The following is a 16670-nucleotide window of genomic DNA, read 5'->3' as shown; positions in this document are numbered from 1 at the left end:
CGTAGTCATCGATCCGCCCAGAAGGGAAAAGCGCAACGCGGTGTGAGCCTCCAGCCTAAAAAGAGGCGCTCGTCCTGACGCAGAGCTGCGATTTCTCCGGCTTCAAGCTCGCCCCTCACAATGAAATTTTTCATTGAGTAAGTGCTGCTACTTTCGCGTAATGGACTACAGTATCTAATAGCTTCCGCCCGCATATAGTGATTTGCCTGTCCTTTTCCCTTACCCTCGTATATATCCCGAGCAATATGCCTACATGTGCGATCTCAAGAAGACCCTCGATGCCGGGGGTCACTGTGTTCTCGAGATGCCTTCGGGTACCGGGAAGACAGTTACACTGCTATCGTTGATTGTCGCCTATCAGCAGCATAAGCCAGAGCATAGGAAGCTCATCTACTGTTCCCGAACCATGTCCGAGATCGAGAAAGCATTAGCAGAGTTGAGAGAACTGATGAAATTTCGCGCGGAGCAGTTGGGGTATACAGAGGATTTCCGTGCGCTAGGCCTCACCAGTCGAAAAAATCTGTGTTTGCATCCGTCCGTTAAACGGGAGAAAAGCGGTACAGTGGTTGACGCTCGATGCCGCAGTTTGACTGCTGGGTTCGTCAAGGAAAAGAAAGAGAGAGGCGAGGACGTCGAGCTGTGTGTATATCATGAGGTATGCACTTTGGGATATGTGGATGCTGCAAATAGATGGCTAACACAGGCTAGAATCTGGACCTTCTTGAGCCACATAATCTCATACCTCCCGGCGTTTTTACACTCGATGGTCTGCTGAATTACGGAGAGCAACATAAGCAATGCCCCTATTTCTCCGCACGGCGCATGGTGAGTTCACTTATACTGAAGCTCTGAGTATAGTTTCATCTTCTAAACACCATGCCAGATGCCGTATTGTAACGTTATCATCTATTCCTACCACTACCTCCTGGACCCGAAGATCGCCGAAAGAGTCTCGAAGGAATTCTCAAAGGATTGCATTGTGGTATTTGACGAGGCGCACAATATCGACAACGTTTGTATCGAGTCGCTCAGCATTGACATATCCGAAGACTCATTGCGAAAAGCCACCAGAGGAGCAAACAACTTGGAGCGCAAGATTCAGGATGTGAAGAGCTCCGACGCGGAGAAGCTTAATAACGAATACATGAAGCTTGTTGAGGGATTGCGGGAAGCTGAACAGGCTAGAGAAGAAGATCAATTCATTTCTAATCCAGTTCTCCCTGAAGACCTGCTCAAGGAAGCTGTTCCAGGCAACATACGGCGGGCCGAACACTTTGTTGCTTTCCTCAAAAGATTTATCGAATACCTCAAAACTCGAATGAAAGTCACCCACACCATTTCAGAGACACCTTTATCCTTTTTGAATCATGTGAAGGAATTGACTTTTATTGAACGAAAACCCTTGAGATTCTGCGCTGAACGCTTAACATCGCTCGTTCGGACACTGGAACTGATCAACATTGAGGATTATCAACCGCTCCAAGAGGTGGCTACGTTTGCTACTCTAGTTTCGACATACGACAAAGGCTTTCTCTTAATTTTAGAACCTTTTGAGTCTGAGGCTGCAACGGTGCCGAATCCCATCCTGCATTTTACTTGTCTGGATGCGGCCATCGCGATCAAACCTGTATTTGATCGATTCAGCTCAGTGGTTATCACATCCGGTACTTTATCACCGCTTGAAATGTACCCCAAAATGCTCGGGTTTACGACAGTCATGCAAGAATCATATAGTATGACTCTGGCTCGTCGATCTTTCCTTCCCATGATAGTGACTCGTGGGTCGGATCAAGCACAAATTTCCTCCTCATTCCAAATCCGAAATGATCCAGGTGTCGTACGAAACTATGGAAACATCGTTCTCGAATTCTCCCGTATCATCCCAGATGGGGTCGTTGTGTTCTTCCCGTCTTACCTATATATGGAGTCAATCATTAGCATGTGGCAGGGCATGGGCATCCTCGATTCGATATGGAACTACAAGCTGATCCTTGTTGAAACCCCCGATGCTCAAGAGTCATCATTAGCTCTGGAAACTTATCGAACGGCATGTTGCAATGGCAGGGGTGCTTTACTGCTCTGTGTCGCGCGAGGCAAAGTTTCCGAGGGTATTGATTTCGACCACCACTATGGCCGGGCCGTGCTGTGTATCGGCGTCCCATTCCAATACACCGAGTCGCGCATTCTCAAAGCTCGTCTTGAATTCCTCCGAGAAAACTACCGCATCCGAGAAAACGACTTCCTCTCTTTCGATGCCATGCGACACGCCGCCCAGTGTCTAGGCCGTGTCCTTCGAGGCAAAGACGACTACGGAGTCATGGTTCTTGCTGACCGGCGATTCCAGAAGAAACGAACCCAGCTTCCGAAATGGATCAGTCAGGCCCTGTTGGAGAGTGAAACAAACCTCAGCACAGACATGGCGGTGGCGACTGCGAAGAACTTCCTGCGGACCATGGCTCAACCATTCAAGGCCAAAGACCAAGAGGGCATTTCGACATGGAGTCTAGCGGACTTGGAGAGGCACCGCCAGAAACAATTCCAGGAGGAGGAAAGGGTACGGCGAGAGGAGTTCGCCAATGCGTATGCGAACGGTGGTCGCAACGGAACGAGAGATGAGTTCGACGAGGGAATTGATCAGGACCTCGTGATGTTGGATGCGTAGTGCACTCCTTGGATCTGAGGACAGTTTATTTGCACACATCTCACCTTCTATAACACTGCTCTTTTTGAAAATTGAAAAGGCCGGGAACGACTTGCATGATACCATGGGTGTCTGGTGTTGGTTTTAAATTGGGATTTCATTTCAGTACATTAACTAGATTCAAGCACAATTCAATTCTATCTGTAATCTTCACCAGGTATAAATGCTTATAAATTAGATAACAGGAAACTTTTTATTTCCGCTTAAACAAAACTCCAGAGTTCATGGGACACATCAGGAACAAAACTGCGTATAGACAATGATGAGGAGCCCTGAGAAACATGTACAACGGCTAACAAAATGAGACGACGCAACAAAACATAAAGTACAGCTCAAGTCTATGCCACAGGAGCAAGGACATCAAATGCACCTGTGCCGATGGTTCCGGTCCGGCCGACAACAATCCTACTACTAGGGTTGTTTAGGTTATCCCAATCCCGCTCCAAGACCGCTTCCTTAAGGAATCCAACAGTAGTCTCGAAACTCATCTTAGCCAGAGGCGATGAGATATCCTTGACAAGCTGGTTACGGTTGAAAGCGCGGAAACCACCAGAGTGTGTCATCACGTCACCGATCAAGTTCAAGTGGCGGTTATCGACGGAGATACTGTGACCCTTGAAAACAGCGTCCATTTCCCTAACGATGGATGCGCGAGCGGCTTCAACACCGTAGTGGGTAAGCATGTGGTCGATGGAGTTCGTGTACATGGAATGCGGTGTGATGATGTCTTGGTAGTCACGCATGGCAAGTAGGTTGACACCGTCGGTGACGACACAAGCAGGTTCGCCCTTAGCCTCATCTGCCTCCACAAATGTACAGTTTCCGAGGCCAGGGATGGACTGGATGACTGCGCTGCGGGCGGCTGACTCGACCAGAGGTAGGAGGAGGAGCTTGGGGGTGGAGATGTCGTACTGCAACTGGATAGTGCAGGATGAGCCCTTGTGCGGGTTGAACTTGAACTGTGTAACCTCGGCGAACTTAGACCGGACGTCTTCTTCACGCAATCTCGAGTCTTTTGTGTGACCCTCGTCGTCCGAATCATCGTCAGAGTCATCCATGTCAACATCACGATCTTCTCCCACGCTTTCTTCGTCTTCATCTTCGCGTGTGTCCATTCGTCGCACCATTTTCTCTTCATCGTCCTCGGGGCCCTCATATGAAACCTGGTTCGACCTATTCTGAGTCCCCCTGGATCGTTTGGCGTCGTCTTCGTCGTCCTCGACATCATCATCAGGAGGCTGCTCCTCAGAGTCACCCCCTCGGGTGGCTTCCTGAACCGAACCAACCGAAACGCCAATCTCAGGCTGTGCAGCCGAGTTGCTCAATGACTTCTCATCATGCCGTTTTTTCAGCTCAGATTTGGTGAGCTTCACTAGCCTGGGAATGAACTTGTTCTGCAAAGTCGACTGCACATCCCGGATAGTGATCGCATACTCTGCAGTGTATTCTTCCGCGGGGAACAACGTTATTTCAATGTCGTAAATCTTCGCCTTTGTGCTGCCAGTAGAGATTCTCTCCCTGACCTGCACTTTGTCGACGACTTCGGCAATACTGAGTTTGCTAATAGCCTTTGCAAACCTCTCGCCGTGTTCCCGAGGTAGTTCGTCATTGAGAACCAGCGTCATTGTTGGAGTCATGATTTGTTTACTGGCAGTCATCACGATTTCACGGAGTCGCGGAATACCCAGCGTCACGTTCTTGGCAGAGTGGCCCGCCAAGTGGAAGGTATTCAGGGTCATTTGAGTGGACGGTTCACCGATAGATTGACCAGCCACAATTCCAACAGCTTCGCCTGGGTCAACAATTGAATTCATGTATTTCATGTTCATCAAACTGTTGAACGCCTTCTTCGTCAAATCAGTATCGATGATGCCCTTCTTCTTGTCCTTAAGGAGTTTGTTCGTGTTGTCATCCTCAAACTGCAAGAAAACTCATTAGCCTTTGTGCAACCCTCAATCAAAGGGGGAATAGCTGTATACCTTCTTAAGTGACTGGGCAAACGACTCGGACGTGCTACCCAAGTTACCTCCAGGAGGGTAAAGAGCCAGAACAGGGTCCATAGCATCTAATTTTCCAGTCTTGCGAACCTTCTTCATGGCTTCTTTGTGCCAATCTACTACTGCTTCTTTTTCCAGCCTCAAGCGATTTTCCTCCAAATTTACCTGGCGCCTGAGGGATTGGTGGTTCGAGGCTAAGAAGTCGAAGTCTTGCAGATGAACCTGCTTTGTGATATCAAGACCGTCTTCTCCGTACAGGAATTGAATGATGGATCCATCCGAAGTCTCTCGTACTGAAGAGTCATATTCAGCGCGCAAGCCCTCCATGCCCTTAATCAAGCAGCGCTGCAGGTAACCAGATCTAGAAGTTTTGACGGCGGTATCAATCAAACCCTCGCGGCCGGCCATGGCGTGGAAATAATACTCTTGGGGTTTGATACCAGTCAAAAATCGACCATAGACGTAGCCACCAGCCATTGGGTTCGTATCAAACGCCCTAAAGGAGGGAAGTGTTTTACCACTGATCATAACTGGCACACGTCGACCTTCCAGAACCTGCTGGCCCAGGTTGCAAGAAATCAGATTTGCGTTAACCGCCGAACCCTTTGCTCCCGTTACGGTCATAGACTGCATTTGATTCCACGGGAATGGCTTCGCCAGACCTCTCGGAAGACAAGCCTTCGTGATTTCAGTAGATAACTGCGCCGATCGAGCGTTAGATACGCTATCCAAACCGCTCTGCTTGTCATCGTCGCGCAGAACCTCTTCTAAACGTCGTCGTAGCTCGGCATCCTCGTTAGGCACCGTTGTTTGGTCAAGTGTCACGTATTTCAAAGCAACTTCGCGGCCCATCTTTGAAGCCTCGCTGAGTTTCTCTTTCCGCAGGCGATTTCCCTCGTCTGTGAGCCGAAGATCGTCAATACCACAGGTAAAGGCGCGCATGTTCAAGAATCTAGTCAAAAGCCGTCCGAGTATACTAATTAACTTTCCAGCAACCGTGTGGCCATAAACTTCGTGAATAGAGTCAATCAATCCACCTGCGGTGGGTCCGATTTGCTTCTTATCTAAAATTCCGCAAAGCATCTCACCATCTTTGAATATGACCTGGTCTTCTTCGTTGCCCTTGCCCCAGCGATCTCCTGGAGTTGAGGACTTGCTTTTCAGGTTGAGTCCGGATCTGCCGGGCGGCATGATATTCTTGAGAATTGTTGTGATAACCTGCTTTCCGGTCCAGAGAGCTTTCGGCCGGATTACCGCTGGATCAACAACTTGGATCCTTTCCGAAACTGTATGGGAATTTTCGGGTCTCAAACAACTGTATAGCAGCTCGTGGTAATCTTCCCTGTCGAAAAAGGCGTCTCGGCAAGTGAACCAGGTGCCCATCGAAATGTGATCCTGAATCAGACCTCTAAGGGGTTTGCCCGAAGTCGCAACAAGATACTGGTGGTCCGCATCCGCAAGCATCATTGCTTCTGTCCTAGCAAGCTCATTCTGAGGGAAGTGCATGTTCATCTCGTCACCATCGAAATCAGCATTGTAAGTATTACAGTTGGCATAGTGCATTCGAATTGTCTTCTCGTTGGGGAGTACACGAGCCTTGTGGCCCATGATAGAGGGCTTGTGCAATGTGGGTTGTCGGTTCATCAAGACGATGTCCCCAGTGGTGAGATGGCGATAGACCTTCTTATTGCGCGAGCCTTTCATCCTCCAGTTTGACGGCGCCAGAAGTTGGTTTGCCAGCGCTATCCGCTCATCAAGGCTCTTGAACTTGAGATTAGTGACTTGCCCTAACTCATTTTCAATAGCCATGGCACCAGGGTACTTGTCGGGCCCATTGATGACCGCTTGCTTCAGCTCCCAGAAGTTGTGGTTCGTAACGGGCTCTGGGAAAGTCAATTTCTTCGCGAACACCATCGGGACACCAATTTCGTTGGTTTCAATGTTCGGGTCAGGTGAAATAACACTGCGAGCAGCAAAGTTCACACGCTTTCCCATCATATTCTTTCGGAACAAACCCTCCTTCTTTTCCAGGATCTGCTTAATACCATTTGCGGAATTTGCTGCTGCAGACCCTGTTTGGCCATTCCGGTCACGATCAATCAAACCATTGACAGCGTCCTGGAGCTGAACGATGGCGTGCAGAAGATCCCGATAATCCCGAACGCGAGTGGCTGAATCGGCGCCCTGGCTCTGCCTTTCTTTGCTAATTTGATTGATAATGTCGCAGTTCTTCAAAATTTGTGTTAACGGGGTGTTCTGCTGTGCTTCCATGATCGAACCTCCTTGCTGCTGCGCAGCCGGTCGATATTTGTTGGGCGGCACCAAAATATTCTTGACAAAAAACATGTCCGCAGTGACTTTAGAATCCTTTTTTAGCGTAGGTCGAGAGTTGTACACAAGGTTCAAGATCTCGCTCTCCTTCTCAAAAAGCAGAGTTATCGCTGCATGAACCTCGGACGATGGCATATATTGTTGAGTATCGCCAGCGCCCTGTTTTTTACCCTCCATCTGGGTTACCACTGCATTCCCGCGCGCGACTTCTTCTTCCGCGCCATGAGCCTCCGAAGTAACACTGGCAGTGTCAGAGATACCGTTCGCCGGCGCCTTTTTCTCTTTAATGTTTAGCTTCTTCGCTTGTTGAAGAAGGATTAAAGAGTTTGGTATCTGTAGCCCCGCTTGTATCATTGCCTGTCGAGCCTTCTCCGTGAACGGCCGACGGAAAATCTTGGATGCCCGATCTTTTCGATAGCCTGGCGAAATTCTTTTTCACATGTCAATCAATTGTATCATAAAGCAAGAGCAAGAAAACAATAACAACATACCCACTGCAGCTAGCACACTTTTTAGCGGCCACGACATCCTTAAAAAACTCCTTGACCAAATCTCGCCGTTTCTCCATAGCTAACGGATTTTTCACTCCGGCCATTACACTCTTGAGCATTCCAGCTGCCTGTGCTTCTCGAATGCACCTCTTGACATATGAGTTCCTTCGAGTGATCACATCGTCTTCGTCTTCATCTTCTTCGGCATCGGACCCGTCCGCATCCTTAGTCTTCCTAGAAGTTGGCGTTTTTGTCCCCATTGAATCAACAACGGCTACCGCATCGACTAGTCCATATTGCAAAAGACGTAATTTGCAAACGTAGAGGTTGACCTGGGTACGAGGCATTTGGAAGCGATGGCAGAAAACACATTGCGCTCGCAGTAAACGATAGAGCTGCTCGAGATGCGTTACATTATACACATGTACCGGGAGTTCAATGTGTCCTGGGTGACCAGTACAAGACCAGGTACTCAAATGACATGTCGTGCAGCTGTATATCGTTAGCTTTAATCTCGAGAGTTTCCGGCACAAGCAGCAGGAGTGAACAAGACAGGACGAAATACGCACGCATGGTCAAGCAAAGCACCCATCGCAGGATCATATAGACCACCAGGTACAGGATTATTGAAAGAATCCAACGTGGGAGTATTATGGATTCGCTTTACAGAGATCGCTTTGATGTCTTCGTCGGAGTATACATCAAAGTTGATCCCCGCGATTGCGGAGGCCACCGGGCGTGCGAAAGTCGCCATTGTCCCTGTCGCAGCTCCTTGAGCACCAGAAAACGCCGGCGATGCGGATTCTTTCGAAAAATGCCGGCTGCTGGCGGAGGAACAAAAGGCGGGAGCGACGATCTTGAAGCTGCGAAGAAAAAAATGGCCCAGCTTTTTTTTCTGCCGTTCGGAACCGCCTTCGCGTCCACCTTTGCTGCAACTTCCGGATGACGGTCATTCTTTCACAATTGACAATCCCCTCTAGCTGCAACCCCACAACTTCTCCGGCCCCTCGCCCTCCTACACCCATCGCATTGCTCTAAGGTACTCTCGTATCGGTGGGTGAGTTGAGAATCCTCAGTCTCAAACACCATGACAGACGTGTCCGGCAACGTGCTGAAGCGGCCTCATCCCGAGGATGGAGACAACAATGCGCAAAAGAGACCTCGTTCGAATCAAGGGTCACCTCACCCAGGACAGGGTGCCCCGGCTGGTGGTAATGTCGACATCGCAAAGGTAGTTGCAGAGGCTAGGGCAAAAGCTCAAGCCGTTCGCGATAGACTCATGGCAGAGAAACGAGTGTCCGCATCTCCCTCACCAGCTCCGCCAGCGCCATCGTCTTCCAGTCCAAGCCCTGCTCCTCCCGCTGCTGGATCTGCTATGTCTAGGCTAGAGCAGATGAAGGCTCGGGTGGCAGCAGCAACAGGGCGATCCCAGGCGACCGCACCGCAACGACCCAGCGCGCCCACTCCTCCACCACCTCCCCCGGCCTTTGAAGAAGACGAAGACGACAGTTCGTCACGCGCTCGCGGCGGTCTTGATGTTGGTCTTCATCCAGCACTTCTCTCAGATAACCTTGAATTTCGTGGAGGCAAAGGGCGACAATCAGGACAAATGAGAAACCGCAGGACTGAGTCTCCAGCGGTCGGTGGGAGGCAGGATCGAGCTGGCCTTGATCTCTCCGCGCCATCTCTTGAAGAAATCAAGAGCAATCCTTATTACGATCCTAATCTAGGGCCGAAAGCGGCGATTTCCAAGCCCCGGCAGTCGCGCCAACTCTTGTTCAACCAGAAGGGAAAATATATACAGCAGGCTGCGGCTCTTCGTCGACAGGCCCAGTTGGAGGCTATGAAAAAGCGTATTGCCGAACGAGCTAGACAAGCCGGTATTGATGAGGACTTGGACGTCGAAAAAGCATTCATGGTGCCAGCTCCACCAGCAATCGAATGGTGGGACGAAAATCTAGCGTCTGAGCCTGATTACTCGGCAATTGAAGATGAAAGTAGTCTCAAAATCGACACTGCCGACTCTATAATTACCCCCTACGTCCAACACCCGGTGCTCCTTGAGCCTCCGCAGGAGAAACTCAAACCAGAACTGAAGGCGATGTATCTCACACAAAAAGAGCAAGCTAAATTACGCCGACAAAGGCGTATGGCGGACTTGAAAGAGCAGCAAGCAAAGATTCGCTTGGGTCTTGAACCAGCACCACCGCCAAAGGTCAAAAAATCGAACCTTATGCGCGTGCTAGGTGAGCAAGCAGTCAAGGATCCCACGGCCGTTGAGGCGCGGGTAAACCGAGAGATTGCAGAGCGGCGTGACCAACACGAAGCCGCCAACGAAGAACGCAAACTTACAAAAGAACAACGCCATGAGAAGCTTGCCCGGCAACAGGAGCAAGATGCCGAAAAGGGTCTCTTCATGACAGTATATCGGATCGACAGTCTTGCAAACGGGCGCCATCGATTCAAAATCAGCAAGAATGCAGAGCAGAATGCTCTAACTGGCGTTTGCGTCATGCATCCTAAGTTCAACCTAGTCATCGTCGAGGGAGGAGCCCATTCACTCAACAACTACAGAAAACTCATGGTCAACCGTATCGATTGGACCGAAAATGTAGGGCCAGGCGCTGTCCGGGAGGGGAATCGCGAGGCCCAGGCGTCATGGCTCGCTGCGGAAGATGAAAAGGGTGAGCTGAAGGACCTCAGTTCCAACACATGTACTCTCCTCTGGGAGGGTCAGGTCAAGGGTCGCGCTTTTCGAAAATGGTTAGGTGCTCGAGTCTGCGAAAGCGACTCCCAGGCTAAGGACGTGCTAGCCCGCGCAAAGTTGGAGAATTTCTGGGTCTTGGCGAAGAGTGCAAAGCAAAACGAGTTTTAAAGAATGAGCTTACGGACAGAGGTGTCTACGCCGTAGCAACTTCGATGTCAACTTCGATGTATTAATAAAGACAAGAATACCCCATGCAAAACCATGTATTACTGAAAATGGTATCTTAAGCATATAGTATTAAGCATATAGCATAAAGCAAACGTAAAACTTTTCCGAAGACCTATCCCAACCCTAGCAATGCAAAATGCAAGTATAACCTCTAGAAACAGTCAGTCATTTACAAAGTATTCCTTTCGTTACGAGCGAGGCGGCCATTGATTCCCATTGCTCAATTGCCGCAGTAGATCCAGCTGTGCCTTGACCTGGTCAAAATTCATGGCCTGGTTTTGGGCCTGCGGTTGTTGCCCCGTGGCAGGAGGCTGCTGCTGAGGCTGGGGTTGTTGGTGCTGTTGCTGCTGCTGTTGCTGTTGTAATGCAGCTAAGAAAAGCGGGTTAATATGCGGAGTGGGCGACATTTGTTGATACGGGTTCGGTTGTTGGTAGACTTGTTGGTATGGCATTTGGAAATTGAAAGGTGTTGTTGGCATCGCGCCTTGAGCATAAGGCTGCTGCTGCTGTTGAGGTTGTTGTGGGAGAGACGGGTAGGATTGGTATTGTTGAGATGGGTTGAACGGCGGATAATTCTGGGCCTGTTGGTGTTGAGGCTGGGGTTGAGCATCTTGTCTTCCCTGTTCATGGTATGGCTGACGATTGGGATGCGAGTGGTGCCCATGCTGATCCCGGGGTCCTCCTCTTCCACGACCACGGCCACCTCGACCACGATCAGAGCCTCTGCCGCGACCTCTGCCACCTCCAGAGCCAGAATGCCTGTTGGAGAAACCATCGCTCTCAACAGGTGGTTCCTGTCGCATCATCTCGTGCAGATTCTTAGGTCGTGCAAGTGGGGTGTAACCATCTTCAGGAACGTTATCATCGTAATTAAGCTCGCTTTGGCCCAACTTTGAGGGGCCGGGCCCACCTCTTCCGGTCACTGACGGGTTTCCATTCGCGTTATTTTTGGCTCCTTTTCTCTCCTGGCGCTTTTGCTTCAGCTTGCGCCTATACTCAGCTTCTTGTTCGTCGTCAGAGAACTCGGCTTCATCTTCGGCAACTTCTTCGTCATGGAAGTTTGACGCATCGCTTCCCTTCAAGCCCTTCAGTGGCTGGGTGAACACAAATGTAGAGTGCTCCGCAACGTAGTACACAGGAGTGCCTCGAGATAGACCGTGCTCTTCAACGTCCGCTGCGGTGGGGAATCTAACGGCATATAGTGGGTTCTCGACTCGTCCTAGAGTCTCAGAAACCACACCGGCAACTCGGCGGTCTTCCAGGCAAAGGAGTGATCCAGCCTCGAGGACCTGATATTCTCCGGTAGTATTTGCTGTAATAAGAACAGTATTCTCAACGGCAGCCTCCACATTTCCTAAGAGCACAATTTTCGTTTCAGGGGTGATAGTAACGTCTGGAATCGGCAAAACCTCCTCTGGAATTTCGTTCGCTGTCTTCAGGGGTGCGCCCAATTTACCCTTTCCTTCGCCTTCGTCATCATCGCCTGGCTCTCCTTGCATCAGAATTCGGGCTTGTTCCTCGGGACTAAGGATGGGGTAATCCTCATCCTCGTCATCGCTATCCGAAGACTCTGTGTCGGAGCTGTCAGAGGATGATTCATACGGGGAAGAATCGATCTCCCATTCAGGGTGTTCCTCTTCATCCTGCTGCTCAGCTTGCCCGGCTGCGGCTGCCTCCACCATTGTACTCTCCGCATATTCCCCTTGGGTTTGTTCATTACCCTGCTCAATTTCCATAGCATCTGTGCTTTTTGCGACTGGCTCCTTCCGTTCTTCGTTTTTGATATCATTGGTACCGGCGTTGCTCTGGCCTGTTTGACTTTCCTTGACGCTATCATTGACCAAGCTCAACCCGGGAATCGGCGGGTGTGGGTTCGAGGTTACAGGTGTCTCGGTAGGCTGAGATTCAAGATTATCCTCCTTTTTCTCTTCCGTCTTCACCAGGCTCCCGGCGACCAACGGAGTGTTGTAAAAATCGCTTCCATCATCTGCTGGTGTCAACGCAATGGGTGGCGTTTCGATCGCGCAAGTTCGTTTAATTGGGGGACCTTCGGGGGTAGCCCCAGAATTATTCTGGTTATTGGGTTCCGTCATACTAATGACAGAGGGTATTGAGGGGAGAAAATCACGGTAATCTGCCAGACTGCAGAGTATGTGTGGTGTTCTTCGAGGATTCTTCGCGGCAATTTTTTTATGGAACTGCCACAATTGCCGTTGCGGTCACCGGATGACCTCTTATCGATAAGGATAGGTTGTTCGTGGCCGCTTCAGTTGCGGACTGTTTGGGACTCCTCATCCTCTACCCTGGGTCTATATATATTTATCCAGAATGTCTCGGAAAGGAACTGAGGTTCCCTCTGTACCCCAAATGCAGGGGACTCCACGGACTAAACAACGGTATACAATGCCACTGTCCTTCCTCTAGCCCTACCATCTAACGCGATATTACAGTCCGCCTCCGCCACCCTTCTACCTCCCTTTGAATGTTACGCTCTGGGTGTGTGTCGTGTCGAACAGTATCGCAGCTTTCCTTGCTCCGATACAAGATTGCGATGAGGTCTTCAATTTTTGGGAGCCAACGCACTACCTGAATCACGGGTACGGGCTCCAAACATGGGAATACTCGCCCGTGTATTCAATCCGAAGCTGGCTGTACATCTCTATTCATGGGATTGCTGGAAAAATTGGCTCTTTCTTGGTTGGCAAGAAATCCTCGGAGTTTTACCTTGTTCGGTTTTTCCTCGCCATGATATGCGCAGCCTGCCAAACCAGGCTGTATTCTGCTATTTGCCGAACGTTGAGCCCAAGAATCGGGCTGCTGTTCCTCATGATTGCTGCTTTTAGTCCCGGAATGTTCCATGCCTCAGCAGCATTTCTTCCGTCTAGCTTTACGATGTATGCGTCTATGCTAGGCCTCGCTGCCTTTTTGGACTGGAGAAGGAGCCAGAAGACGGCGCAGGGAATCATGTGGTTCGGTCTAGGTGCGATCGTGGGATGGCCTTTCGCCGGTGCTCTATTGCTCCCTCTTCTCTTTGAAGAGGTTGTAATAGGATTTATTTCAGGCGACATGCGAAAAGTGTTTTCCGAAGTCTTGAACGGGGCTCTCAGGTGCTTAGCGATATTGGTATTTCTCGGTTTTGTTGCCAGCTTTAGGTTTAGCACTAACAGTTTCAGGTCGCCGAAATCGCTGTTGACTATACCTTCCTTCGCAAACTTACCGTGGTGCCGTGGAACATTGTCGCATATAACGTATTCGGGGGTGAAGGTAGAGGGCCTGATATCTTTGGCACGGAGCCTTGGACGTTCTACATCAGGAACCTGCTCCTAAACTTCAATGTGTGGTTCCTGTTTGCGATATCATCGGCTCCACTGCTACTCCTCCAGGCCGTATTTCGTTCCCAAACGACGAACAAGGAGACCCTCTTTAGAACAGTAACCCTTCTATCTCCTTTCTATATGTGGTTTGCAATATTCACCCTGCAGCCTCACAAGGAGGAAAGATTCATGTACCCGGCGTATCCATTTCTCGCTCTCAATGCAGCAATTGCCTTTCATATGATACTTTCATATATTGGCTCAAGCAGCCCGAAAGAGCTGATCGGACGAGTCCCCGCGAAGTTGAAGCTTGCTGTCGTGATGTCTGTGATCTTGGTTGCTATAAATGGTGGGCTTCTCAGAACTCTCGGTGCGGTCACTGCATACAATGCTCCATTGAAAGTTTTGCGGCCGCTGGAGCAGCCAGAGATAGCCCAGCCGGGTGACTTGGTTTGCTTTGGTAAAGAATGGTATCGCTTCCCTTCATCTTTCTTTCTCCCGGACGGCATGCGAGCAAAATTCATTCGAAGCGAATTTCGTGGCTTGCTTCCTGGTGAGTTCCAAGACGCTCGGGACTATCCTGCTCTATTTGATGGTACGTCACGGACACCGGAGGGTATGAATGACCTCAACGAGGAAGACGCAGGAAAATATGTAAGGATCCTAGGTCCACCTTGCTTTAGACACCGTCTGAGATAGCTAATACTCTGACAGACCGACATTTCCGAGTGTTCTTTCCTGGTCGACTCACATTTCGCCGGTCGCCAAGCCACACGACTTGAACCCAACTATATACAGGACGAGTCGCGGTGGGAGGAAATTTCCTGCAGAAGTTTCCTTGATGCCTCTGAGACGGGCCTCCTTGGTCGTCTTATCTGGATTCCTGATCTACCGATCATTCCAGATCGATTCCGCAGAAAATGGGGGCAACATTGCCTGCTCCGACAGCGCACCACGGATCCTAAGACTGAGTAAACTAGACTGTATCCGCGCGAAATCTATAAGTCAGCAAAGCAACACCTATGTAATGCTCTTACTGTGCACGTATCCGTACACTGGTTGCGATCCCCAGTGGCAGGACCAAGGACTGATGCGCGGCTTTACCTGAAGCGGTAAAAAGATCCCCAGACCTCCGCGCAGAAGCTGTGACCATGCAGACTGATAACCATATCTCGTCACTCCCCCCTTCATTGATCGAGGATCATTCGCGGGGAAATGAGACTTTGCAGTCTCCCAATGATAGGCTCGCTCTGGTCGCATCCGATTAACAGAAAGGGCAACCACGCAGTCTAACCCCAGGCCTTCAGTACAACGTATATCATGTCGCTCGCTATAAGAATGGCACTTCCAGCCCTCAACTGTTAATAAAATGCCATCTTTCTTCACACCTATCTCTACACAAATAACAATATGATACCAGAAACATTTCATTTCACACAGCATCATATCAGGAACATCGTTGCTGCTTCAGCAGTAACCACGTTCTGTCTCTGGATTTTCGCCACAGTTCTACGACGATGGAACATATCCAAGTACTCAAGATCTCTTTCGGGGCATAAAGGCGAAAAACCGACGAGAAACTACGGAGGTGAGGCTTCGTTGTACACCGTAAAAAAGCGTAGCTGACCACCGTCCCGTATGTAGAATGGACGCCGTCCAGTTTCAAACGACCCCCTGCAGCTCCATTACCAGACTGGAATGTCCACAATACGAGACCAATCCCCTACCGGCCTTTCAGATACGGACCGTATGTCGCATCAAAGCCGTCCTTCAAATAGACTAAGCTAAGCCGTAACAGCAAATACTTCATCACGATGGGCCTGCGAAGCATGAAATGGGACGAGTGGATCGGTAAGCCAGCCCTATCTCTCCCTTTCCAAAACACCAGCTAACCCGACCCAGAACTCGACAACCACTACCTACGATACCACGCAGATAAGGCCCGCCGGATCCAAGAGCGCGGGGATAAATGCTGCGCAACTGCGCCTGAAGCATGGGACGCAGCAATCGAACTTCTCGAGGAACTGTGCGCCGCCACCCCCCGACCCTCTCTCCCTCTTCCTCCCATTAGATGCCTGGCTAACACCACACCCGAAAAACAGTACCTCCTACCTCCCAGAGCGCTACCCAACCATGTTCCAAAAGACCCCAACAGGCCTAACAAACCTCGTCACCTCCGAAACCTTCGACATCAAGCAGCGACCCCTCCCCGAAGACCCCATGGCCATGTGCGCACGCCTCGTCCAAGACGACCTCGCCATCATGATCGAAAAACCCGACGGCGAGTACTACCTACTCGCTGGTGCAATCCTACTCGCCGGGTTCTGGCGCCTCTCCGACAAATACGGCATGCGACTATCCGAAATCCACACATCCGGCGACGTCCCCGGGTACAAAGAGAAACTCGAAAAGGGAATGATGAACTTCTTCCGTCGGCTGAAGCCCGAGGACCCCGTGTTGAGGAATAACTACTTCATCCAGGTCGACGACTCCTTGCCCTGGTCACATAGTATCGGGTCCGAAGATGCGCCTTCGGTCTCGTGGAATACGGCGCAGAAGGATAAGGCGATTGAGAACCACTTTTTCCGGTCTGAGAGGCAGTCGCTCAGGCGGTTGCCGAGGTCCGGCGCGGTGGTGTTTACCATTAGGACTTATTTTGAGCCGATTACGACGGTTATACAGGAGCCTTATGTGCCTGGGCGCTTGGCGAGTGCGATTCGGAGTTGGGGTGATGATGTGTCGAGGTATAAGGGGAAAGAGAAGTATGGGGATGTGTTGTTAGAGTACTTGGATCGAAAGCATGAGGAGCAGGTTGCTGCAGGGTTGGAGCAGGAAAAGGAAGAAGAGGTGAGGAGTTATCCTTTCTAGTCCCGGATTGGGACACTTTTTTGTCTCTTTCCT

The 16670-nt window shown here is 50.3% G+C and overlaps 5 protein-coding genes across 5 annotated transcripts; 3 read left to right on the top strand and 2 right to left on the bottom strand.

Moving 5' to 3' along the window:
* Positions 1-120: 120 nt before the first annotated feature.
* On the top strand, positions 121-2662 carry ASPSYDRAFT_86486 (TFIIH/NER complex ATP-dependent 5'-3' DNA helicase subunit RAD3; the record flags this gene model as incomplete). Its single annotated transcript, XM_040851667.1, has 4 exons — positions 121-137; positions 199-655; positions 709-825; positions 884-2662. The coding sequence occupies 4 exons, from the start codon at positions 121-123 to the stop codon at positions 2660-2662; spliced, it is 2370 nt and encodes a 789-aa protein (XP_040706642.1).
* Positions 2663-3039: 377 nt separating this feature from the next.
* On the bottom strand, positions 3040-8274 carry ASPSYDRAFT_86485 (DNA-directed RNA polymerase I core subunit RPA190; the record flags this gene model as incomplete). Its single annotated transcript, XM_040851666.1, has 4 exons — positions 3040-4620; positions 4681-7459; positions 7521-8012; positions 8090-8274. The coding sequence occupies 4 exons, from the start codon at positions 8272-8274 to the stop codon at positions 3040-3042; spliced, it is 5037 nt and encodes a 1678-aa protein (XP_040706641.1).
* Positions 8275-8607: 333 nt separating this feature from the next.
* Positions 8608-10395, top strand: ASPSYDRAFT_55585 (U4/U6-U5 snRNP complex subunit PRP3; the record flags this gene model as incomplete). Its single annotated transcript, XM_040849062.1, has 1 exon — positions 8608-10395. The coding sequence occupies one exon, from the start codon at positions 8608-8610 to the stop codon at positions 10393-10395; it is 1788 nt and encodes a 595-aa protein (XP_040706640.1).
* Positions 10396-10643: 248 nt separating this feature from the next.
* ASPSYDRAFT_55584 (RNA-binding snoRNP assembly protein NAF1) lies at positions 10644-12548 on the bottom strand (the record flags this gene model as incomplete). The annotated part of the gene is made up of 1 exon (XM_040849061.1): positions 10644-12548. One exon carries the CDS (start codon positions 12546-12548, stop codon positions 10644-10646), a length of 1905 nt encoding a protein of 634 aa, XP_040706639.1.
* Positions 12549-12783: 235 nt separating this feature from the next.
* ASPSYDRAFT_55583 (dolichyl-P-Man:Man(6)GlcNAc(2)-PP-dolichol alpha-1,2-mannosyltransferase) lies at positions 12784-16637 on the top strand (the record flags this gene model as incomplete). The annotated part of the gene is made up of 8 exons (XM_040849060.1): positions 12784-12851; positions 12906-13578; positions 13629-14423; positions 14484-14740; positions 15430-15516; positions 15568-15620; positions 15672-15795; positions 15872-16637. 8 exons carry the CDS (start codon positions 12784-12786, stop codon positions 16635-16637), a joined length of 2823 nt encoding a protein of 940 aa, XP_040706638.1.
* Between the last annotated feature and the right edge of the window lie 33 nt (positions 16638-16670).

This window comes from Aspergillus sydowii (assembly GCF_001890705.1).
Source record: "Aspergillus sydowii CBS 593.65 unplaced genomic scaffold ASPSYscaffold_2, whole genome shotgun sequence".
Lineage (NCBI taxonomy): Eukaryota > Fungi > Ascomycota > Eurotiomycetes > Eurotiales > Aspergillaceae > Aspergillus > Aspergillus sydowii.
The sequence above is the reverse complement of the archived record's forward strand: the minus strand, read 5'-3'. Positions and strand labels throughout refer to the sequence as shown.